At 38.5% G+C, this 24,323-nt stretch overlaps 4 protein-coding genes across 5 annotated transcripts in view; all 4 read right to left on the reverse strand.

Moving 5' to 3' along the window:
• LOC121275785 (homeobox protein Hox-A3) overlaps positions 1-3,993 on the reverse strand; it is a 32,825-nt gene extending 28,832 nt beyond the window's left edge. Inside the window, exon 1 of the mRNA XM_041183408.1 lies at positions 3,884-3,993. The gene's annotated coding sequence lies outside the window, so the exon portion shown is untranslated. The remainder of the gene's footprint in view (positions 1-3,883) is intronic.
• Positions 3,994-4,974: 981 nt separating this feature from the next.
• On the reverse strand, positions 4,975-7,562 carry LOC121275789 (homeobox protein Hox-A5). Its single transcript, XM_041183415.1, has 2 exons — positions 6,414-7,562; positions 4,975-5,946 (listed from the first exon to the last, which is right to left on the reverse strand). The coding sequence occupies exons 1-2, from the start codon at positions 6,991-6,993 to the stop codon at positions 5,696-5,698; spliced, it is 831 nt and encodes a 276-aa protein (XP_041039349.1). The 5' UTR covers positions 6,994-7,562; the 3' UTR covers positions 4,975-5,695.
• Positions 7,563-8,770: 1,208 nt separating this feature from the next.
• On the reverse strand, positions 8,771-15,119 carry LOC121275791 (homeobox protein Hox-A6). 2 transcript variants are annotated; one of them, XM_041183417.1, is made up of 2 exons: positions 9,478-9,907; positions 8,771-9,281 (listed from the first exon to the last, which is right to left on the reverse strand). In XM_041183417.1, exons 1-2 carry the CDS (start codon positions 9,905-9,907, stop codon positions 9,022-9,024), a joined length of 690 nt encoding a protein of 229 aa, XP_041039351.1. In that variant the 3' UTR covers positions 8,771-9,021. The 2 variants fall into 2 exon arrangements, 1 of the variants encoding a protein (XP_041039351.1); XR_005942566.1 differs by lacking the exon at positions 9,478-9,907 and adding an exon at positions 14,933-15,119 and having other exon boundaries at positions 9,177-9,281.
• A 1,299-nt stretch (positions 15,120-16,418) lies between these two features.
• On the reverse strand, positions 16,419-19,737 carry LOC121276507 (homeobox protein Hox-A7). The gene is made up of 2 exons (XM_041185004.1): positions 19,224-19,737; positions 16,419-18,252 (listed from the first exon to the last, which is right to left on the reverse strand). The coding sequence occupies exons 1-2, from the start codon at positions 19,615-19,617 to the stop codon at positions 18,020-18,022; spliced, it is 627 nt and encodes a 208-aa protein (XP_041040938.1). The 5' UTR covers positions 19,618-19,737; the 3' UTR covers positions 16,419-18,019.
• Between the last annotated feature and the right edge of the window lie 4,586 nt (positions 19,738-24,323).

Consider the following 24,323-nt stretch of genomic DNA (forward strand, 5'->3'; position numbering starts at 1 on the left):
AGCTTATCTTGTAACTGCAAGTTTTAGATGAAACAATAAAAAAAAACAAATGAAGACAGAGGAAATAATACTTCAATTAGAATTACTTTCGTGCATTGATTCTATATGCACATCCCTCAGAAGATTAGCTTGTCCATCACTTCCTCGAGAGAACTAAATATTGCCATTATTATTGTTATGTAATAATGTGTCAATTGGAAAAGTTGTGTGCTGGTGATAATTACTTTTATTTTTTTAAGAAACGATTTGTCTCTGGCAATAAAATCAAAAATAATCAGTTTATTTAGTGGGTTCATGTTTTTTTCTCCCCATGCCAACTATAGTATGATGCAACGCAATCCTTCAACTGTGTATTGCAATATCTTGCATTCAAGTAAACACAGCAGTTATTAATGAATCCATCCCCGGAAGAGTCCTCAATTTCTACAAGGTCATGCTGCAACTAAAGCTTCAGTGCTGAGAAATTCACACCAGACTATCTAGTAACAATTTGCTTCCTTACATTGTAATGTTAGCCTGCTCACGATCAGTTAATTTTGTAAATGGTGAGTACCAAATGACATTATGCAAAACAAGCGCAAGAAATAAAATGTGAATATGATGCAATCCCTGAAACCCATATAAATATATTCATTTCCATTCTATTACTTTCTATCAAAAGCCTTCATAACAATGTTTAGAATGCAGAGGATTCCATACGAAACTCCACATTAGCTAACTAGATCGCTAAAAGTCAGATACAGTAAACATAACTGAAATAGAAAATCAGTCTATAAAAGCCATATCCAGCTTGATTATTGGGCGATCTGAAAATATATTAGATTACCACATGCATGACGATATTGCTATACATGCATTTCTATTTATTTACCCTTATAGTGAATGTACTGTAACATGTTATGTTCATTTACAAATGAAGGAGCATTAGTGCTTCCTCTTTCAAGTTATTTTACTACGCTAATGAACGCCAAAACAATTATCGGTTACTTTGCTCATAAATAGGAAATCACAATGCTGCGGGACCCCTTAAATTCGCTGAAAGGGGGCCCAAGAAGATTCATCACGATCTCACATAATATGCAGCTGCACAGGTTTGCAAATGGAAACTGTGTTAAGCCAACAGTACACCCTGCTCTGGATTTCTTGAAGAAACTCATTTGCAAAGCTTAGGCAAAATTCTATTGTGCCCAAAAGACAAACTAGCATAGATTGCTATTGAAAAATGTGCTGTCCTTTCGGTGCCCTTAACACAGACGTAAGCACGTCACATTCCAGATTTTATGGCGACCACCTCTTGATTTTACTACTCGCAACTTTTATTTGTTTTGCACTTGTATATTTTCTGCGTTACGCTTCAGAGAATTGTTGGTAACATTGCACAGTAGCTGTTCTTTATATTTTAAACACTGATTAATGAGATGGAGTGGTAAAGGGTAGGTACAGATATGATATCCGATAGCTCTGGATTAAATACCTCAACCAAAACTTTGGCAATAGCTTCATTTCTAAAGGGCAAAGACCTAAGATTTATATTTAGACGGCCAATAAGATTTATATATTGTAAAAGAGACTGTTGACGGGAAACTGAATCACTGCAATTTCAGATTAAACCCTCTGTTGTGACAGAAATTAAAGAAATTGTTGAAAATGTATGTTTCACCTATGGAATAATTGGGTTTTATGCTGCAAGTTTTTCTTTAGTATAGAGGCTACGTACGGAAGCATATGTAAAATGAACCCTTATAAAACACCATCGCCCCCACCACCCCACCCCCGCCCCCCTACCACCACCTCAAACTGCATCATACACGTAAGATGGCAGCCCCAACCACAGAAAAAAGTTTTCTGAAAAACAATTCCACGCGGTTGTCTTCAGAAATAATTGAACTCCTTGGACACACATGCACTGAGTTTACTTAGTAAATGTTTACTAAATATAGAAACAAGATAATCTCTATGTTTGGGGAATACATAGCTGCCTCCTCGGTGAAAGAAAGGTCGGCAGTTCAATACTTCTAGAGAAGGACATAACCATACTTTATCTTTATATCGGTTGCCACAGAATATCTACACTGTGTTACGTACACGATTGCGCAGTGAAGATAAATATTTACATGCTTAATACTTTGACTGTACATTTTGTCCCCCCTCTAGCACCAAAATCCACCCACTAACCCAGCCCTCCCCCCCCAACAACAATCCACCCCCTCCACCCTGTACCACCCCCCACCCCCCCAACCACACACACAAACACACACACCCACTTTGGAGTCTCGGTTTTTAGACTGAAAAGTTTTAGAGTCTTCGGCAAGGAAATGAATACATCAAAAGCACAGACTTGCGTGCAAAGTGAAACGAAATAACATGTTATCAGTAGTGATTAGGAAAACAATTACAAGTAAATCAATTTCAAATTTAATAACTGACATATAACGTTAGACTGGATGCCACTGTAGCACTGAGTGAAACTTCAACTTATCTTGGCTTGTTCTAAAAAGGATTTAAGTGATTTGGACAGATGACATATTAAACTGTCATATTTAAATGTAAACTAATACAAAGGAAATTACAACAGATTGACGCGATTGACATGGCCGATCCGGAACTACAATACTGATATTGGGGCTGATTTCCTCTATTTACTGTTGGATCTTTATAGCACATCGTAAAACAGGCCTAATTGCAGTGGAATGTTTTGAGTAGAATTTCTGCAGGGTAATTGCTTTCAACCGTATTATCTATGCTAAACGTGTGGCCGCCTGCCATTTGCACTCCTTATGCTATAAGTTGGACTTGTCCATATAGAAAAAAATTGAATAACCAAATCTTCCAAATGCATCACGTTTTGCATTCTTGTTTTGAAACACCAGATCTCAAGCAGTAAATTATATATGTATGTCTCCATATACACACTAGACTAGCGGAAGCTTCAAAGAATGAAAAGCCGGTCATAAAGTTTATGGTTCGTCAGTCACAACTGTGGGAAAGCTGCAATTCACCAAAAACTATGTCGGTGTTACAACAGTCAAATTTAAAGTTGCAGCAACTCTTCCGCTGGCTGTATTTCAAAGGGTTTTTTGTAACCCTCAGAGTGTTTATTTCGCACATATACCTCATTCCAGGATATTTAGATTAGGATTTTTATGTTCTTCCGCATTAACATATTTATTTATAACACGTGTACTTTCAGTCCTCGAGAGCATGATTTTTGTCGCCATAAAAGCTAAATTTAAAATAAGGAGGGGATTGGTTGGATGCGTAAATTAGTGCATATAATATATTGCATGGTACCTTAATCAGCTCGTGCTGATAGAGGTTATACTGTAACACTGAGAGTAAGAGTGAGTTGCTAATGCATGCACAATACACACTAAAGTATCAGTGCCCTACAACTTCCCAAAATGCATGACGATTAAGACGACTGAAAATATATACTTCGCAACAGTATCAACTGGAGGCAGGCACATAACACTCCCCTCAAGAAAACACAAATAAACAAATTGACACAACAGAGCCTACGGGTAAAGAAACCGTGAAAAAGAATAAGAATGTTCTGCCCCACTTATAAAGGTACTGAAGAACAATGCCAGCAACATTTCTTGAAAATTAATTGTATAGTCCCCCAAAAACTTTTAACACATAAAATATTTCAAAATTGGAACCCACTCGTCTCTCCAAAAGTTATTTCTTTCCTAATCTTACCCATTCTTTTTAACCTGCTTTCTAATGTTAAAGCTCCATTCGTACACAGAAATAATCCAGCCAGTACTTTGCCCAGACACATTTCTGCCTCAGTGCACTATGGGTGTTGCTTAAGGCCCATTTTACTGGGCCAAAACTCCTGGTGAAAAGTAATTAACGTTAATAGTTCAACAAAATTTACCTTGTCTTGCAAGAAAACACAACTTTCCTGTACACTGGAGCTGTGGAGCTGTGGATAGTCCTCTGAACATGAAAATTAGCCATTTGAGTGGCCTGTCTGCACACGCAATCTGCAAAGGAACCAAATGAAGTCCAGCGTCAGTGAGATTATATGTTATGTAGAATATACTGTTGGTTGTCAACTCCCCAAAACCATAAAACTTACTTTAATGACACCACGTGATTTTTTATAGCCAGTGAGGCTATCAGTCTGTGCTATGGATGATTTTACGATCTAATTCATAGACAAAACCCTATTCATTTGGCACCCAAATGTCATATAGCCGGAACTGAGGTGTATAAAAGTTTATTGATTATAACTTTAAAGGACAAGCACTCACTAAGCAGAAAGGGTAAAAGTGCTGATCCCCCTTGCTGTCAGGAACTGAGAGGCGAATTTTCTGTCCTGTCTTCGCGCGGTAAGTAAAGTTAACTCTATAAAGTGAAAAATACCTGTTGGGAAACGTTTACGCTACGATAAGTTGAGAGAACGTGACTAACGCCTACCTGCGGAACAAAGTGGTTGAAGTGCTTCAGGGTTCACTTTTCCTCAGACCAAGACTACTGAGTTTCAGAGTTACCATGTCTATAAAGTAGGTTGGAGTAAATGCAAGAACAGCAACAACAAAGAAATTGGGCATTAGCGGAAAATGTGTAGTTTAGCAAACGGTGTTGAAGTGTGTAACAGAGCGTATGGAATCATACTGTAAAAGGCGAACACATTTAATACGAATTGCTTAAATATGCCAAATTACAACATAGCAAAGCGGTTAACTACTGTATTTGCTAATTCTTACTAAATTCCAACATTTGCAATAATCAAGGGTTGAGAAAATCTATTTGTTGAACGCACGGCTTTATAAATTTGCGCAACTTGATTGCTTGTCGTAAACCCAAACTACAAGATTCCCATCTGGAGGAGTGGTGCAAAATTGTACAGATTAGGATAGACTTAATGCTCTTATTGAGTGTTTTGGACTCAAAACTCGAAGCAATTTAATTCACAGGACAGCAGACACAACAGAAATACCTATCTGGGAGGCCAATGTCCAGGAAAGTTACTATAGAAACTTTATTTTAACTTCCAGTCAGTTTTAAAAACAAATACAAAAGCTCATCACGAATTTCTTAAACTGCCAGTCTTTTAGGCTTTATATTTATCCTTTGTCACAAAAAAACATACACTGACGCTGCGCTAAGAGCCACTTATTGGAGTTCGTGCAAAGTCATACAAAGGCACAGCATAGACATACAGTTCAAAGTTGCAATATCCTTCACAAAATTCACTGCTCACTAATAACACAGAATAGGTAGCATCTCAGTGATTTAACACTACGATATCAATTACAGAGGACGATGGCCTGAAATTAAATACGTATTGCAAGCTTGGAGCTATTTTGACATTTAGCAACACTAACACTTACATACACTTTTTTTTGCAGAGTGCAACACATAATTACATTTTTTACTGGACGATTTTATACAGTTACTTCAAGTAACACCGCTTGTATTAATATAAATAAGTTAAACAGCTATAATTCACAAGGCTATCCTACTCCTACAACATTGTTGTTACTCCTAGACAATATACTGTAAGCAGATTACTTGTACAGGCAACGGTACGACCAGAAAACAGACTAACGATTCAAAGATTGGGATACGGCAACATGGAAATGATTTTCTTCATAGAAGTAACACGGGAAAAGAGTTTTGGAAGTCAGTACTGTATTGACATTATGCTAATTGGTCAGCTACTGCCCAGTACTTCTATTGATCATGGACGATATCCGCCTCCTGCAGCGGCCATGCTCATGCTTTTTAACTTGTTATCTTTTTTCCATTTCATCCTCCTGTTTTGAAACCAGATCTTAATCTGTCTCTCTGTGAGGCAAAGAGCATGTGCAATTTCTATCCGTCGTCTCCGGGTCAGGTATCTATTGAAGTGGAATTCTTTTTCCAGCTCCAGGGTCTGGTATCGAGTGTAAGCCGTCCTGGCTCTTTTACCTTCTGGTCCTCCCATACTGTCTGTAACCCACAAAAAATGAATCCTTTGTTTAGTGCTATCAGTACATTGTCGAATATGAAATACATTTATAAAATCCAAAAAGACCAACTGAAAGAAGAAGACCGAATTCTAGCCCAGGCATGTCCACGCTAACTACTGCGTCCTTTCTATACCTTAATTACAAAATGACTTTAGAAACTTAGCTAGAAGTAAATGTTAAAGTGTCCACTTGGACAAAGCTGTCCCATAATAAACCACACCTTTTTCTATCTATCAATCCCTCTTTACCCTTGCATTACTGATACGTAACCAGACAGCTTATTAATAAATATCCCACCATCCAAAGGGTTCCAAATATAATAGCAACTTTAAAAAAGATGATCCTTACAAAGATATTAAGAAACATTAACGTGTATATTTAGCGTTTTGATTTGCCAGAATAATTCAGGACTCCACTAATGCAAAGATAAGAGAGGAGGGATTTTACCGTGACTTATGTGCAGTTTTCGCATCCAGGGGTAAATCTGAGGCTGTTGTTGTGCTGTGCTTTGCCCGTTCTGTGAACTTGGAGGGTCGCTGCTTGCCGGGGTGTCATCCTCAGTACCAGGCGATGTGCCAACCCCATCTCTACTGATATGACTGCTGCTGCTGGAATTTGAGGAGGTAGTTGGGCTTGCTATGGAGTTTTTGATTCCGTGGTGATTCTCGCTAGCAGGCGGACTGACCACGGCGGAACAGGGCAGAGGGTCAGGTGAAGGAGACTGAGTGGATGTGGCAGGTTGGTTGTACCTGGTGTCTGCTCCTGCTTCTGGTCCTGCTGCTGCTGTTGCTGCTGTTGCTGCTGCAGAGTAGCTTCGGGATCTTTCACTGGCATTAAAGTGGTTAGATGCTGGACGACTAATGCTGAGATCCATCCCATTGTAGCCGTAGCCGTACCTGCTGGAATGCATCGTTGCAGAATCCCTGTATTGCTCGCTCACCGAGCTATGATCTCCATAATTATGTAACTGGTAGTCCGGGCCATTTGGATAGCGACCGCAGAATGAGTTTACAAAGTAAGAGCTCATTTGATTTTTTTTATTTATTTATTTTTACTTGATTTGTGGCTCTTGGTCGCTTGTGCGTCTAGCACCCTGCACAATTTATGATGAATTATGGAAATGACTGGGACATGTACTTCGTTCCCTCCTACGTAGGCGCCCAAATATGGGGCACGACTTAGAATCACGTGCTTTTGTTGTCCAGTCGTAAATTCTCGCTGATGACCTCTAGAGGTAAATCCGTGCACTGTGGCTACAAACTGGAAGGTTGCGTGGAAGGAAGAGCGTAGGGCACGCGCACGGGGGCGCGCCGCCGGCTCCCAGCAGCAGCTTTGGGTTGTCCTTGCGCGCCACCCTCTGGAGACTGAGGCTAGGGATCCTGTGGTTCTGATGAACGGGGAAATCGGCCTCGGGTCGAATTAAGGCTACCACACATTTCAAACGTAACCGTTACATTTCGTAGAATAAATCACATAAAACAATGTGGAGGGCATCTTTCAAAAAAAAAGGTCCACGCCAGACAACGGTACATTTGTTCAATCCCCAACCGCAGATTTTTTATGTGCTACAGCTGACACGGTTATTAATTGGACTTGATGTTTTGTTATAACTGATTTGGTTTGACTTTTTAAAAGAAATCAAATTTAATTTTAATTATTATGTGCTTAGTGTTTTTCTACGCCTTGGCTGTCATCGCTGAATTGTTCAGGGGGAATCGGCACCCTACAACATCAAAGTGCCCATTCTTTCATCTGCTCCTTTTTTTAAAAATTATGTTTTGCCCGGATAGCTCATGGTATTGAAGAATTATTCACGTGTTTGTGGAAATTTCGAAGCCACCGCAAATCTAAACTATTAAACCAATCTTGGCATTCTTAAAAATCATGTCACGTAAATTGGAAATGAGTTTAAATCGTTCCATTTACTTTCGTACACTGACCATGTAAAATCAGAATCCCTTTTCATTAGTAAATAAACATTACCTTGTGCCTAAATTTACATGGGAACAATTGCTTTACGCACAGCTTTGGTGTTGGTTCGATTAGGATGAAAGGCTATACAGTTTCTAACAAAGGAGAGCTCACTTCCCAAATAGTCACTCACCTAATCAAAACAAGAGCTTTGTGTCCGATGCTGTTTCTCGGTTTGCTGGGGTAAACACTATGGAAGATGTTTCATAATTTAACCGCGGGTTCAGCTATGTCTTTAGTTGTGCATTTAGTGAAAATTGCCGTATTTAATGGACCCAGAAGCTAAATAGTCATTCCTACCACGTATACTGTCTTTTTATCTCTCTGAAACATGGACATCTACCGATCAATTTCACAGTGCTAAGTTTCCTTTCACAGCTTATTTAATACAAAAAGTTTTCGGCAGCTTTAGTTGAAGGCTAAATTCTTAGAAATCGGATAGCTTATTTATATATATATTACTGTATATATTTAATATATATTTAAGAAAATCTTATTCGCGAAATTTCAATTTAAGAGCGATAGCGTGGCTAGGCTGACTTTATTTATCCCAGAACTGTCAAGTCAGAAGCAAAAATAACTGTTTCTCTTGGTAGAGAAAACATGGCACAAGCTGACTGAACACTGCGTCCTCTCAATTAGACAAAAACAAATCAAAAAGAAATATTACGGTAAAAAGTATTGACATATACAATACAATATTTATCAATAGCAAATGGTCATATCTACTACGCTCATTATTTGAAGACTGTCAAATAATATCTAAAACTAGCCATTGAAACAATTAGAATACTATTTGTGGAGTAAATCATCACATAGTAACGACTCTAGAAGCAGAAACATTCACACTTCGCACTTATAAAACAATTAATCCTAAATACCGTATAATTATAGTATCCTGTGGAATGCAGAGTTATTTGAACACTTCCTCTACCACTTATACATTGACACAAACTCAAAGAGAGGGGCAACGAAAGCAAACAGAAATACGAATATTTTTTTCCGCACTGTTTAGCAGGATGAGCACATAATAACTCACTACCAAACAGAAAGGCCCAGACTAACTTCTTTCAAATTCGCGCTCTTACTCCCCTGTTTTATCCTCTGCATCTTCGCTGTTGGATTCTGTTGTATTTAGAAGTTTGGTTTCCTTTTTCCATTTCATTCTCCTATTCTGAAACCAGATCTTGATCTGACGTTCTGTGAGGCAGAGGGCGTTCGCAATCTCTATCCGGCGGCGTCTAGTTAAATATCTGTTAAAGTGAAATTCTTTCTCCAACTCAAGAGTTTGGAATCGTGTATAGGTCTGTCGTCCTCGACGCCCATGTGGCCCAAATACAGAACCTGCATGGTGGAAGCAAAAATGCAAAATAAATTGAAAGAAAGACCTAATATTATCAAATTAAGGGTACTGTTCAATTTTCCGACTCTAGTAAGTGTGCTGCATTTAACGTAACAATTAACATATGCATGCACTCTTTACGTAAAGTTGGAGCTAAGTGTCAAGTTTAATTTATTATTTTTTGCTATAAATACTCACTAGAACTTGAATTCATTCGTTGCATCCAAGGATAAATTGGAGTACTGTACTTCCGGTCGTTTCCTTCTTCACTTAAAATTTTGTTTTGCGCACAATCTGTTTTGTAATGTTGGTCTGAGGAAAAGAATTCATCCTGGGCTCTATGCTTTCCACTACCGGATGGCGAAACACTGGTTAGATCCTTTTCAGGATAGAAACACGAAGCTCCATACTCATACGATGCACGATTGCAAGCTATTACTGAGTTGGATTGTTGATAATAACAAGGTGACGAGTAACTCTTGTCCTGGAGCGTCGCTGCCCCATAGGAAGCTGGAAAGTGCCTTAGAGCATCATACCCCGTTGTATAGAGTGGGATCTGTCCGAGGAAGGAGTCCTGGCCACTGGGCAGTGAAACAGGGAAAGTGGGGTTCACAAAATACGAACTCATTTGCTCCACACTCTGTAGTAATATGATTTGTTATGTATTAGTACACAATGTGGTTTAGCTATTAGTAGTCATCGAGGTGGTTTGTTTCAGGATGGCCGAGCGCCAAAGCGACAGCAGCAAATATAACCAGCTGATCAGTCTCTGGCCAATAGAAACCGACTTTGGTTCAAAAAACTCCCTGGAGATCCGGCGACTGAGCTAGCAAAGTTACAAACAACCAAATCAGTTCTGAACTATAATAGAGGTGGTTTTAATGGAATATTAGTGACCCAATAAGAACACTATTAGGTTACGGGATATAGTTATGTGTACTATTTTATAGAAGCTCGCATATAGAAATATGGCTCTGCATTACGCATCCAACAATAGCTGGATCAACAATGATTAGAAGATAGATGATAGAAAATAGAGAGTGCAAAGAAATAAATCAAGAAATCTCTAGTTCTGTAGCTGTGCGTTCTAGGTAGACTCACAGGGTAGTTTAGATAGGTAAGCAACCGTTGTAAGAATCGATTATTCCTATTTACTCCTTTTTCCACTTGTACTTGTTATTTTAGAAGCACAACATTTCCTTTGCTAGCTTGTGAAGACTAGTTGAGAAACATCAGACATCAGTCCCTCCATAATATGCATCTCTGCCCATTTTCAACTCGGTAAAGAACAATAGCGTCTACAACTACTGAGACCCACAACATCAAGTATCCCTAAATGTTGTATTCAGTAAATTCATACTGGCAAAATAAATAGAAATAGCCTGATGGTAAGGGTGTATATTCAGGGAAATGATTTATAGATTTAATTTTGATATTCTTATACAGAAAATCCCAACAGTGGAGCGCAACGCGGCATCTCAGCTTTAAAAGATCTCACAGTAATTGTGTGTAGGAGTAATTGTTATTGCACAAGCGCTCTTCATTAAAACATGCATGCATATACATGTGCATTTAGCACACAAACGCCACAGTACTTCTAGAAAAAAAGTGTTTAACCAACGTCCACCGGGTTTGTTTAAACGGCCAAGCGACCTGCAAACACACAGAGGCTCGATTTTATACTTGATAAGCCTGTATATGGCTCCCTTCCATCAAAATGTTGTTTTAATTGCATACGATTGAAATTCTCTAATACTCCCCAAATCCCAACTTCGATTTTCCATAATTGCACACTGTTAAGGTTTTATCGACCATAAAATAGTGGAATGTTTCTTTTGGAATAATTAGGCATTTTTGAACACCTCAATGGAGACATTTGTGTATTGGAATAACAGAACATTTACTGCGCCCTGAGCGCGGCATCAGATCGCAGTAAAAGGACGGAAGCCCAGGGCTCCTTGCTAAAGATCTCATTATCTCGTTAGGTTTCCTTTCCTGTCAACAATGGTTACATCACATACTGAAATATCAAGGGCACTGCAAACTATATATATATATGTGTGTGTGTGTGTGTGTATATATATATATATATATATGAGTATGCTTATATTTTGTAGGGAAAATATTTCAGCACTCTAGCTACAGCACCTATAACCGAACTCGAAACGTGCCAATTATAAGCAATGATTAGAAATTAAGGTGAAATGATGAACGCGGTTGCTAAGTAGTGGGACACTTTTACATTTTCGAACGTTACAAATGTGCCTTTGGGATGGATGCTACCTCATTGATTACAAGTTGTTAAAAGACCACAAGTAGGTTAATTTTCAGTCCTGAAAGCTTATACCTGTCTTTCTTTCCTGATTATAGACTGACTAAAAAAACAAACCGAAAGCTGGCCGAAGTCAAAAGCTATGTCTGTTCGAATTGTGAGTATAAACGCAGCACAATTATGGAGGAAAACGTGCAAGAACACGCCAGTTTCCAACCCTCTTATTAAGGCCGACGCTTGCCGCTTTCCTCAGTTTCTACCCTAAAGCCTCTAACCATGTACTGCAATTTATGCAGTTTCTCCCAATTGTATCTTGCATTTTAATAAATTCGAAGTTTTCTCATCAACCTTGAATCTTTTTCTGTTTATGGTTTGCTTTACGTATTGTTTTTGGTTTTCGTTTATTCGTCACGTCCAGGACACAAACGCGAAGGTTTGATGATGAAGTCCCCACAATTGCTCCTCACTTATAATGGAGAATCTTCACATAAATTGGTTTGGTGCAAATGACCGAAATACAGATGAGTAAAAGGTGATATTGAAAGATGAACAATAGGGCAATGTGTAACACACAGCCATTATTTTCCAATTAGGTGGAACAACTAATAACCACTTCACAACTGCTGCTGCATCGTGTCTTATGAAAACTGGAGAAAACAGGGCAATATAATTAGAGTATGAATACACAGAGTGGTGTAAATGGCTACAAGAGAGCTAATAGAAGGTATTAAACTATAACTCGATCTGTATTTCTCATTGGGACGGAAACCAACGCAAAGCAATTTGAACCTTTGCATCTCCAACCTACACTTTGAAAATATATTTTGGAATTCATTGAAAATAACGCTTCTGCTTCAGAAAATGAAGTACCGATTAATTTTCCATCCACATTAGGTTACAATTAATTAGGAAATAGACTGCTAAAGATTACAATACAGCCGTTGCCATGTATTCTTTCCAGTGACGTATTTGCACTTCCTTGCAGACAGCAAAAACTTCCGAAGGATGATACGAAATAATATATTGTGAACAGACAGAATCTGAAATTTAATGCATTGAATTTTAGCACCGTTGAACTAAGAGAATGTCAATCATTATTTAAAAAAAAGAAAGTTGGAATATTGTAAAATCCACAAGTGTGTAAATTAGATTTAATTGTGTCGTTAATAAGGGGGAATTTTCTGGCCAAGTCTTATTTGTTCCTGTGATGATCAGATCTGGTGCAGCCTAATTAGTAACAGCAGATGTGATTTCCCTTGGCTTAGGAGATATAACTGGGGCCTAGTTTGCAACGATTAGTGTATTTGACCAATTAAGAAAGGTTTTACAAAACAGCGGCACTTAAACAAGCACATAGCCCACTTACCTCATTCTTCTGAAATGAAATAACATTTCATCTTTCAAATTGTGAACTGCGAGGCCTTGTTTCAAGTCCCCTTGACCCACCTGGCTCGTTATATTACTTATTGCTATGCTCATATCTCGTTAACAAGTTACCGCTATTTAAACCAACTATTGCAAGGAAGCAGTATAAATCTTCCAATTACTTTGTGGTAACTGTAACACCTTCTAGAGTCGCAATTCTTAACCTATTTAAATGATCAATGTTATTTTCAATTTCTGGTTAATCGTAGTTGTATTTTAAGAGATTAAAATAAGTTTGCAATCGTTAACCACTACAAAACGGGCCTATCAATTAATCTCTCGATTAATTGACGACAGTGTTTCATGTTATGCATTCTAAACTCCGGGGTTAATTCAAACACTTCGTTAAATTCGAAATCACGTTTCTTTTGCTCTTACACCAGAAAACAATATCTATAAAAACTCTCCTTGATATCATAACAATGGGCTATTATTATAGTTAAAGCATATCATTAAGAAGGCTTTGTAGATTCACAGCGAACGGATTTAATATTTCTTTCAGTACCTCCAATCTCCAAACTGACTTTTAAATGTAATTGTCGATTTCTAAGCATAAACACGCGTATTTTAGCTTCTAACTTTCTTCGTATTTACTATTAACTATTTACTGACGATTGATGAAGGCCAAATGACTAATCGCCGGCATGTATTGCAGATATACAAATATTCCACTCAAAGCCCTGATATACTCTGGGTGAAATACGAAGCGCACAGGGGTTTATCTTTCGTTTCTAAGCGCAAAGCCCATAGTTACGACATTTTACATCTAAACAATTAACTTCATGTAAAACGCTCCAAATGCCACTTTAATCGAATTCAAGACATCCCGATATTATGTAAGCAAATTGTTAACTACTGGACAAGTCCACAAAGCAACACATAGAACGGTTAATTTAAGAATGCAACTCAACCATTTCATCAGTAACACATGACCAGGAGAGACGCTCTGCAGCAGCAATGCAAGTTTGCCCACACTCCAAACACACGGTGGCAGCAATGAGTTCAAAAAGGAAAGCAAACATCAATATCCACGCGAACACACACATTCTCAGTCAGACGGGGCTAAGTGTCTCAGTGTCAGAAAGACAACCTACGCGTTAAGTAAAAACAACAACAGACAAATTTGCATGCTCACATCCGAAATAGGATGTCTTTGATCATTTCTCATTCTTCAACAACATCAGCACAGAAGTAAACCACAAATAATTAGGGACGACGACTCCCAGACAACGCTAGTAAATTGCCTTTAACTCATGACATGCATTAGCTTGCTATAATTTTCGTAGAAAGCAATAAAAATATATTATTAAAACATATCGCATCTTAAACGAAATTTACACCATGCAAGAACGGCGATTCAAAAGAAATAAATCACGTTTTCAGTGAAAGACGGGGCATCGCCATCGCTGGAGCCGGCAGATTATTTAATTTATTTGCAACTGAAATAAGTGTTTTTTTCACCCCCCTCCCCCCATCGCCATACAATCTACAAAAGCTTGCATTAAAGCAAGAACGCATCCTCAGGATTCTCACTCTACGACATTTTAAAACGTGATCAGGGATTGTGTTTTACTTATGTGATTTTTGTCCCTTATGCAAAGAGCAAGGGGACTGTCGGTCAAATCAACCATAACGTACCACATCAGAAACATTATTCACATTCTTTTGAAAACAAATATATACACACATATATATGTGTGTGTGAAAAATACAAACACATTAAAGCTGCCCATAAAACGGTCAGATTACTTTAAATACATGCTCAACCAATGCTACATTTCCAGTTAATACATTCCGAAGGTGATCGGCACTTTTTGCATCATATCCTTCAACTTTGACAAATTAAAGATCTGTAAAGGGGGCGGGGTGGGGTACTTTTACAATAACTCCGCTAAAGGGCATTTTCAAGATTATTTTTGCAGAACAGGGAAGCTGAGGAGAGCGAGTGGGCCTTACCTTGTTGTCGAGTCTATTCCTGGGCCTGTCAATCCCGGGCTCTGTACAGACCGGGTATCCTTTTTGCTAAGTCCCAGTGTCAGTGTTTGCAGAGCCCGTGCGAGTTTGACAGCTGTCCGTTCAGCTACATCCCAGGCCAATGGCTCTCGCATTCCGCCAGCGGCGTTTGGTGACGACTTGCAGGAAACTGCCCTGCGGATCCGAGCCGGCTCTTTTTAATCCAATGCTCCACCTTCCGTGGAGGAATTCGTAGCTGCCAGCCATGAGATCTGTGCTGAAAGCTTCGATGCATTGAAGCTCCATGGGCAATAATCACTGCGCTAGGAGAGAAGGGGGGTTGGGGGGGGCGGGGGGGGGGGGGAAGGTGGGGGGCGGTGGTAAGGAACTAAATATGCGTTGGAGAAAGCCCGCAAGCTCTCACATCCGAACCAACACGCGCTTAGCAAAAGAATGCAGCTCTATAGTCGCAAGGGAAATTATAAAAAGTTCATGTTCACGGTTAGTCTCCACATGACTTTCAGTGGCCAATGGAAAAACCGAACAACTCGTAAAGTTCTATTGCAAAGTTGTAAATTTTCATAAAACAACAAGGGATTTATGACATTTCTCCATGACTATTAGGAGGCAGGTCTTAGACGCCATTTTTAACAAAGAGACAAGTTAAAATTGTGAAATTATTAAAGATTTTTTCCACGCTTTTGAAAAATAATTTTCCCGTTTCGGAAGTCACGTTATCATGATGTTAACACCAGGTTGCAATTTGTGTTTTTTTTAACAAAGAACCATTACTGTTTCTGCATCCAGGCTCTTGTTGTAACGGATCCATCCTGTTTGAAGTGTAACCGCATCAGCTCTATTGATATTTTATCTAGTTTACTCGTTTTTTTTGAAAATGCTACAGTTTTAAAATGACCATGAGTTCGCCCATATTGTGTGATCTAACGACAAGTCAGAGTGCCGCACTGCATAGATGGCATATAAGATCTGCGCTTACCCGAAGATTCGTTCAAAGCTCGACAAGAGCGACTCGGCTCTTTTTCTCTTCATTTCAAATCTTTTTTTTTAATGAAACCAAATATTGCACAGGGCTGTGCTCTCTATGTCCTCATCCTTTCCATTTTTGTCAGCCTACTCTCAAATGGAAATGAGCCCGATCAGGCGTCGGATCCAGATTATTCAGTGGGAACTTTTGCCCATTACCGTTCTAATTGGAATGTTTCGCTTTTGAATATTGCCTTGTTTTTTTTTTAAAGTTTCTAGTCAATGGTAATCAAAATTGCGCAATTTTAACATCGACGTTTTCAATGTGTTTATTGAAATCAAATTAGAAGGCACTGGATGGGCTGCGGTGTATAAATACTTCTGTACCACTTTTGAAATAATTTACATTTAATTGGTGTTAGTAATGATGTTACTTCTGCCCTAATAACACATTTTCTAACCATTCATTTGGTGCTAACCGCTCAGGCAAGAAAGCGAGACCGTATTTTCCAAGCACCGTTTAATGTTTCTCATTTTTGTTTGCCTACAGAGACTCCATTCAAAGTATACATGGCTGGAACGAATACATGTATTTTAAATAGATTGCACCTTAAATCTTTAACATTGGTTATTATTTAACAACACATACACAGATTACAAAGCAAAACTTCCGATTGACAGATACCACACCGAATATGGAACCACAATATATCCAGTCGACAATGCAGTTCATAGTTTCTTTATTACTTTTGGTTATTGGATATTTTAATTTTATAACTTAAACAGTACACATGTATAAGACAACTGGTACAACATACTTAAAGAAACACAATTAGATCATTCAGTAATACATGGTTTCTTTGAAATCTTTAGCAAGTATATATTTTAATGCCATTGATCGAAGGTAAAGAACGCAATTTTCCCCCTTCCATTTCTACTGTTTCTTTGCTTTTTACAGTATAGCGTTTAAGCACAGTACGAAACGATTTCATTCGCGTCAAATGTAAACCGGTATCTAGGTAGTTATCACTATTTCGTGTTATAAAGTGGCTATACACGCACCTCATAAAAAAACATACATCAGAATATATTTCACATTTTTACTCTCATATAATGGGTACTGTTTGAAGAAGTGCGAAAAGTCAAGACTCCCAGAACAACACTATGTGTCTAGAAACGAATGTTAAATTAAAACATTTAGGTAGTTTCCATAGACGTGCAAGGTGTCCACAATTGTGGTATAGGTAGTTACATTCCATTGCTATGTGAAAGAGGAATCTTCTTCCTCCTGTTAATTACAATTAAGAAATGATGTAGGAAATAATAAAAACTAAGAATTGAACGGAAATGAACTATTTCACTCGACAAGTTAGCTTGTTCTTGCTACATGTAGGTAGAATGGCTCAAGTACCTGATCTCTGACTGAATTGAAAATGAGGACCTCTTATTACGGTATTTTTTTTATTTTGTGGATAATAAGCAGAAACACTTTAAAATATCTGAAGAAGGCATGTTAGCGGAGGTAAAGTAAGTATGAGAAATAGCTCAGTGCATGAGATATATTTTGTAACAGATAGTGATTGAATTTGACAGTACGTAGACTAGAACGATGGTGACATTCTGTTCTATCGGCTAACATTGCCCCATTGGTTGTATTTTTTGGAGATTCAGAGCCCGAACCCTATCCCCTTCGTTTTAATGACGAAGAATAAAGGTTTCGAATTTCATTCACTTTCATTTTATTGTTGTGGAGGGGGATTCTCAATTAAACTTGAGAAAACAAGCATTCCAAATTTTATTGTTTTTCATGTAACATCTGCTTCCGCTTTCCCTTCATTACCGAAAGCATGGATTCTGAACTCAATTCCTATATTTCTGCCTAACGCCGATAAACATTCTGAATCCCAAGATTTTGACTGCAAACAAAACCAGAGAACTTTAAATTGTACAGGCATGATTTCGAAAGAGGTTATTAAAACATATAGGTAGTATTATGAGTGCTAATGCACAGTATCTCTGAAATAGTCCAATATTGTGGTTTACTAGTCAAAAGTCATGGCTAGCGGCTAAAGAACAGCTTTATTCGCAGTTCATTCATTGGGAGCTTCACTCCTGTTTTTCCTCGATTGTGGGGTTCGAGCTCCCAGCTTTGGTTTCTTTTTTCCATTTCATCCTCCTGTTCTGGAACCAGATTTTGATCTGCCTTTCCGTGAGACACAGAGCGTGGGCAATTTCGATCCGCCGCCTGCGAGTCAGGTATCGGTTAAAGTGAAATTCTTTCTCCAGTTCCAAGGTTTGGTAACGCGTGTAGGTCTGCCGCCCTCTCTTTCTATCCGGACCTAAGAAAGAGAGAAAGAAAGGACACCGACCATTAAACGTGTTTTCTTTTTAAAATAAGGCTTCAGAATACAAAATGCAAGGTATCCACTCAACCCATTAATGCCCTTTCTAACTCCCCTTCGCCTCTTTCTTAACTCATTAAAATATCTGCGACTGAACAAGATATTCAGATGTCAATATCTGGCTTAAGGTGCAAATGAACACTTTGGAATCTCGACGGGATCTTCTGGCAACGCATTTAAAAATTAAGGATATATCCCAAGTTTCAGTGAAAGTCACTATGTGCTCTTAACTCTTTACTTGCATCCAAGCGGGTACCCCAAGTGTTATTTTACCCAAGATAAAGAACACCAATGTTAACATTTCAGGCAGAGAAATGACAGGTAACTAAAAACTTACGCCTGCATGCGTGGTTTTTTTGTGTGTTAGATTCTAACGCCAACAACTGCAACTGCCAGGTTCACTCTGATAGTTAGAGCTCGTATATCAGAGCACTAAAGTGGTGCATTTTAAATACGAACTTACATCTACAAGGGGAAAAGCTTTACGAGGGCCCAAAGATCTTTCAAGAGATGCAAAAAAAATCTTCAATTCCGCGGGCCTTGCCTAATCTGTAAACATATTTTCAAGCTGGAATACATAATTCGACATTGGCTCAAGAATATACGGTTTTCCCGCGTATCAGTTAAAAATGGTTCTTATTTGATGTTGATAAAAGTGGGTAAACAAGCAATATGTGAGTTGCTATTAACTATAAAGGAGCGGAAGTCGAGTGCTTTTACGAGGATTGTACTGATTAATTGTGCAATAAAAGTTTTATGATTGCTATCTGCATACAATACTACATGCGTTTGAGGAACTGTTCCTCAGATATCATTAAAACTCTTAACTACCTTCAGGATGTAGTGGCGCTCATTTTAACTGGTCATTTGCACGTTTCTCATAGCTATGTTACATTTATGTCCCATACCTGCATTCCTCATCCAGGGGTAAATCCGGAAATTGCTCTCTGCTTGAGGGTGCACGTTAGGCTGATCCAATTTTTCGCAACCCTGTTTGCTCAGATCGCTGCAAAGAACTGGAATGTTCTGGTCTAAGGCAGAGCAGCGCAGGTTGTAGGAATCTGAGTTTAGATTATAACCTGTGTTGTACATGGAAGGGCCGTGATAGATTGCACTGTTAACATTGTACAGCCCGGCCATCGGGGCTGGGAAGGCGCTGGCGCCCGCTCCATAGCTGGATCTTTGTGAGTTGGTAGCAAAAGCGCAAGAAGTTGCTTCTGTAAAGCCATTCGCATTCTGGAAAACGGATGTCCCCGCCGTATATTTGGGAAAAAGAGCATTCACATAATACGACGAACTCATAATTTTGTCTGGTGATTTGTTGGCTAAGACTCTTCAGTGTCGGTTTTACGAGATAGCGTGATATATGGCAGCATTACACCCCCGATTTACACCAAACACCCATTTTCCTTCGGCCCGACTTATTTCTATTCACGTGACCTGACCATGTGATCCTGTCACCCAATAGCATCCCACATCACAGGTGGTAAATAGCATGTTATCCGACTATTTTCAAAAATATATTGTGCAAAAGTCATAGATAATCTTTTGCAGTATTATTAACATAGATAGATTGTGTAACTTTAAAAGCGTAGTATCTTCTCACCATTGCTTTGCAAGCTATTGTCCCACATGCATGTGAAGGTTTTAGCATCGCAGGTATGTATCCAGCATTTTTGAAAATAGGATGATGAATTTGGAAGTGGAATGAAACGTTTGCTTGGACATAATAAACGAAACGTCTTGCTTTCATTTAGAAAAGAGCATATTTCATGAATAGTTACATGGCCACACTGGACTAATATTAAGTATCAGTTTACATTTTGGGAGACAACGTTAAACGTTTCATTTAAAATAAATGAGCTCTCCCCCATTGTCTCTCCCATTGTCTGTACCGTTGTTTGCTGTCTTGCAGTGGAATGAAACCACTGTACAACACCAGAGAAACTAGAGCCCTGTTGAATTAATGCTCAGTGCACACGTAAACTCTAGATTAGAAAATAATCTGTGCGTTTTTACTGAGGACTGCAGATGCAAGATACACACCGCAGCAGCACCGCGCAGGGTAGCTGTGAAGCGTCTGTTGTCAACTCCCGTTTTTTCTTTTGCTAACATTCAAACGTATTTCGATATTGATTTACTGAAATGCACAATTTCACTCTGGAGATTACCACGCTTCCTCAAACGGGTCTCAGTGCAACAACTATACGATGGAAAACTTTTGGAGTTGCTAGGTAATCTGATTAAAACCCCGCAGGGGATTTACCCCGGTATCATTTCCTCCTTCTGTTTTACAACTTTTTCTCTCTCTCTGCCGGTCCTCTCGTTAGATCACAGAACTTGCCTCCGAAGCTGTTGTCCACAATTTCCTTGCACATTGTCCAGTTGCTCCGCTTAGGTTTTTGGTTCCTTCCCAGCGGAAGCGTTGCTTCTAAATGCAACATTAATAGGCATATTTGTCGGTGTTAAACGGAGGAATGCAATCCCACTGCTTACAAGAGAGCCACAGTCTCACCAACCATGCACCTGGTACGTCGAAAGTAAAGGGTTATTGCAATAAAACATGACTGTGCGTTTCCGCCCGGGATCATTCCGGGATTATTTTCTCTAATATTAAGAAATGTTATTTTCTTTTGATCTCTGGAGTCTTCCCTGTCATGTCATAATCCTTGTGCTAAGCAGGCAGACTTAACACCAGCGGGGATGGTTATCAGGAGGTTATTACACTACACTCGTCCCTGGCTCGTTAAAGAACAGTCCATGTTTGATACAAAACTGCCAAACTGCCCGCAATATCCATGTTTCCCGCCAGTGCCTTAGACGAACGATGCGCTATATGTGAATGTTCCGGGAAGCGCTTAAGTTAAATTCCAAACTTTTCCAATATCAAGTTATATCCGGAAAGCCGAGGTATCAAAGATTTTGCTAGGCCGAACAGACATAAAAATGTTAACAGCCTAAATAAAGTTCAAATCATTACAATCAACAGCCAGTGGCTGAGTCCAGGGGATGGAACGAGTATATACATAGCAAATATATCTGAACATGTTTTTAAAACAGATTTTCCAGGTCTGAGGATTCCTCGCTAAAGATGGGTTACCGCTCCAGGCTGCTCCTTGATTGCAAAGGAATGAAAACTTGAGCAATAAAAATCGAAAGAAAGGAAGAGTGGATGAAAATATAACATAATTGAACAGGATACCAGTAATGTCAGCATTTCATTCATATATTCCCAATTCAATAATAACAAAAGAACGCTGCTAACTGAAGTCAAATATCTGTTAAAAACACCAAAGTTGGGCCAAACATGTAAAATCTCATCCCGCAATAATTTGAAATACATGCCTGGGCAAATGGATTTTTCCCAACTTTTATTTTGCCCTTTATTTCCCTATTTCTCCGGACCCTGAGGTTCCTCGCACAGTTAAACCGGCGAACATTCCGCCTGCACGGCCCCACTTACATCTGTTTAGAAGTAAAATAGATATTCTAACCTTCCATTGAACATTTTAATTACTCGTGTGTTCCATTATCACATTAAATACAACTTTACCGACAAAGCACCTACAGGAACGGGCAAGGTTTATTTAGTAACAATCCCAACTGCTTATTTAATTCTATTACATGGATGTAAGGGTGTATTGGCCAGGACAGAAGTGTTACTAACTCGAGCTGGAGAAAGTGCAAAAACAAAGTGAACGGAACACATTTTCGCATTAATTAGTAAATTACTATGGATGCAACTTCAAATGTAACCGCATATTTTTGGAACAAAATACAATTGAATCATATGGCTGGACAGCACATTACGCTGTCTTAATAAACCGAGCCGTTTCAAATTATGCCTGCTCGTCCACGAGTGGAGACCAAGTATAGTACCAAAATGAAGGAAATTAATCTGGTAAATATGCAATTACAAAAAAATCAATAGATAGATAGATAAGATGATAGAAAGCAAAATACACTCAGTTGCCTCTGCGTTATGTTTTGCAGAAATTTAAATCATAATGGCAGTTTCTTTAAGTTCGGAAATCTGAGTCTCTCCTGTATTTCCGGATACGGCTATATGTCTGATGGTGTTTTTTTTTCTATGTATCTCGAGCTGATTGTTATAGTTTTATTTTAAACTGCTTACAAACACATGTGGTCCATTAAGATTATGTTGCACGGTAACAGATAATCCTGATTTGCAACCGGCTCACACATTTCAATAGACAAAATTGCATAGTGATCACCGAGCATATATTTGAATTGCTATTACATAATAATGTACATCATTCCTGTCTGCATATTTTGAAATGCATATATCTCGATTTCGTTACACGTCATTTGTTATGATTTCGAATCTATTATCTGGCTGTTAAAGTCCCCCATTCCTTCTGCGCAGTTTATTAAAGGAAATGTAAGTGTGTGCCTGCTCGAGTTAAATTCCAGTTTAGTACTGGGATGTGGCAGGAAATATACAGATCTTATATATGTATAGCTTTATTGAAAATAAAATTGTATACATTGCACTGAAGTTTGATTAAAAATACTAATGAATCCGAGTGTCATTACTTTGTACCATATATCACGAAATGTATTGGTATCATTCACATGATGGCAAGTGTGTGAAGACCCAAGAATTGTTGACTCCAATTCACCAGGTTTTAATAACGTGAAGAATCTACATGATTTAGTTTCAAAAGGTATAAACTATTATGCCGCTTAGAAAAAAACTGCTGCACGATTTCGACTTCCTGATGTATGCGAAAGCTCAGGTGTCGTTATTGAAGTAAACCAGTCGGCAGATAAACAAGATGAACATCCTTTGGGTTCGCCCGACGTTTCCCATTGAGAAGATCTGTACAGTTCAGTGTATACGCCGTAACTTAAATCAATGAGAAAATATAATGTGGGCATGGTTAAAAAAACCAAACAAGTGTCCTCCTAACTGACTTTCTTTGGTGCCATTATAGCATTTAGCCAAGTTATTAACGATTTATTGACATTTCTGAAAGTTACTATTAAGTACTTTACATCAAACGGGCATCTCACAACATGCCATTAATAACGCCACTTACTCCGTCGATAGATGTAGCTTTATGAATTTCAACAATATGAAGCCTAGTCATAAAATATTCAGAAAATTTAACTATATTATGTGACTATTTTTCGACCCCAAGGACATACCACATTTAACATTTAATTCTTACTGGTCTCCAACGAGAATTTCATGATAAACAAGAGTGAGCGCATATAGATTTAGGTATGTGATTGCACACATGTATGCCTGTATATATGTATGTTTGGCTGGATGTGTGTTCATGAATGTGCGTACGCGTTCGTGTACTTCGTTGTATGTGTATATTAACGCTGATATATGTACGAAAGAACATATAATAGCTCACGTCATTTCTATTTCACATACTCAACTTCTAATCGCTATCCCCTGTTGCACGCAGCTGAGCAGACTGAGGAACGAAGTGGGAGATAATCAATTTAAATCGTGTTATTGTACATTAAAAATAAAACACTGAAGTACAAATGGATTTCTAAACCCGTGTCAAGCGGAATTAATCTGTCCGCAAATGAGTTGATGGATTCAAAATGAATATACTCCATCGACCTCAGTCCATTTTTACAAGTGTCATTTGTGGTAGATGTTTTCATCCTATTTACAACCTACTGTATAAATAAATCCCAGTTTATAGCAGTTATTGCACTCTTTGGCAGCTTGGCGGCACTCTTTTTAAATTCTTCTGTGGATTAACACTGCCATCTCCTGGCCATGAAAGAAAACTGCAACCAAGAAATTGCTATCAGAAATGCACAGAAACCTTTTTTTAAAACTGTCAAGAAGCTAATACCTATGTGTCCATTTGACAATGATTTTTTTTCTTATAACTATCAAGTTAATTGCAAAGCGCGTTAAACCACGTTTCAAAATACCTAAAGATCTGTTATCTTTCCACTAGACGCAATAAATGAGTAAAGAGAAATTTGAGGGGCCCACGTTAAAGACGAGA

The sequence above is a fragment of the Carcharodon carcharias genome, chromosome 3 (genome assembly GCF_017639515.1).
Source record: "Carcharodon carcharias isolate sCarCar2 chromosome 3, sCarCar2.pri, whole genome shotgun sequence".
Taxonomy (NCBI): domain Eukaryota; kingdom Metazoa; phylum Chordata; class Chondrichthyes; order Lamniformes; family Lamnidae; genus Carcharodon; species Carcharodon carcharias.